The sequence below is a fragment of the Primulina huaijiensis genome, chromosome 10 (genome assembly GCF_012295235.1).
Source record: "Primulina huaijiensis isolate GDHJ02 chromosome 10, ASM1229523v2, whole genome shotgun sequence".
NCBI classification, from domain to species: Eukaryota; Viridiplantae; Streptophyta; class Magnoliopsida; order Lamiales; family Gesneriaceae; genus Primulina; species Primulina huaijiensis.
The window spans coordinates 310,200-310,925 of NC_133315.1; the positions used below are offsets into that span (position 1 = coordinate 310,200).

At 45.3% G+C, this 726-nt stretch overlaps 1 protein-coding gene across 1 annotated transcript; it reads right to left on the reverse strand.

The window, feature by feature from the left end:
* Positions 1 to 33: 33 nt before the first annotated feature.
* Positions 34 to 726, reverse strand: LOC140986546 (uncharacterized; the record flags this gene model as incomplete). The annotated part of the gene is made up of 1 exon (XM_073454837.1): positions 34 to 726. A coding segment is annotated over one exon (672 nt), but the record flags the coding sequence as incomplete, so codon positions are not given.

Below are 726 nucleotides of genomic sequence, written 5' to 3' on the forward strand. Positions count from 1 at the left end.
TATATATATTAGATGGTTGAATTGTTAACTTGAAAAATTTAAACTTAGGCTAAATCATAAAGTACTGACCCAAATATTGGAATTCATGCCGGATAAGTTAAAGAAGCTCCTCTTTATAAATCTTTTGGTCTTTTTTTCATTCTTGAAAGCATCACTAAGGGAAAACTTCCTCTCCTCCTTGAAGCTCCCCCAACGGCCCGAGCCCAGTTTTCTAGCTCCGCTCCTCTTCTTGAGCCTCACATCCTCTTCCTGGGCCGTAACCACACCTTTTCGGAACGAAAACGTGCATGCGAGCGACATGGAACGACCAACATATGGCCCGTCGAGCACCGTGACGGGCGAGGACGACATCATGCTAATCTTACTATCATCATTCGACATCAACCTAGGAGGCAAGTCCAAACGCCTCGCTGCCACGCTCTTGGAAGGCATGCTGAATGTGACGGCATCGGTGGACCTCGCCTTCCCAGGTTCCACCTCCCACCGGAATGGAACGGAAAGAGACTGGTGAAGTGGAGGCGTTAGCATTTGAATCGGCTCGCTCGGCTTCGATGGGAGTTTGGATAAAGAAAGTTTAGGTTTGATTTCATTGCGATCATCTACTTCCAAGCCCATAGGAGTAATTATAACATAAACTAGCTCTCTTCTGCATCGGACATTGTATATACAAACACATAATTTTAGTGTGTGTGTGTGTATATATAGGTAGATTTGAGAGGGTGGGAG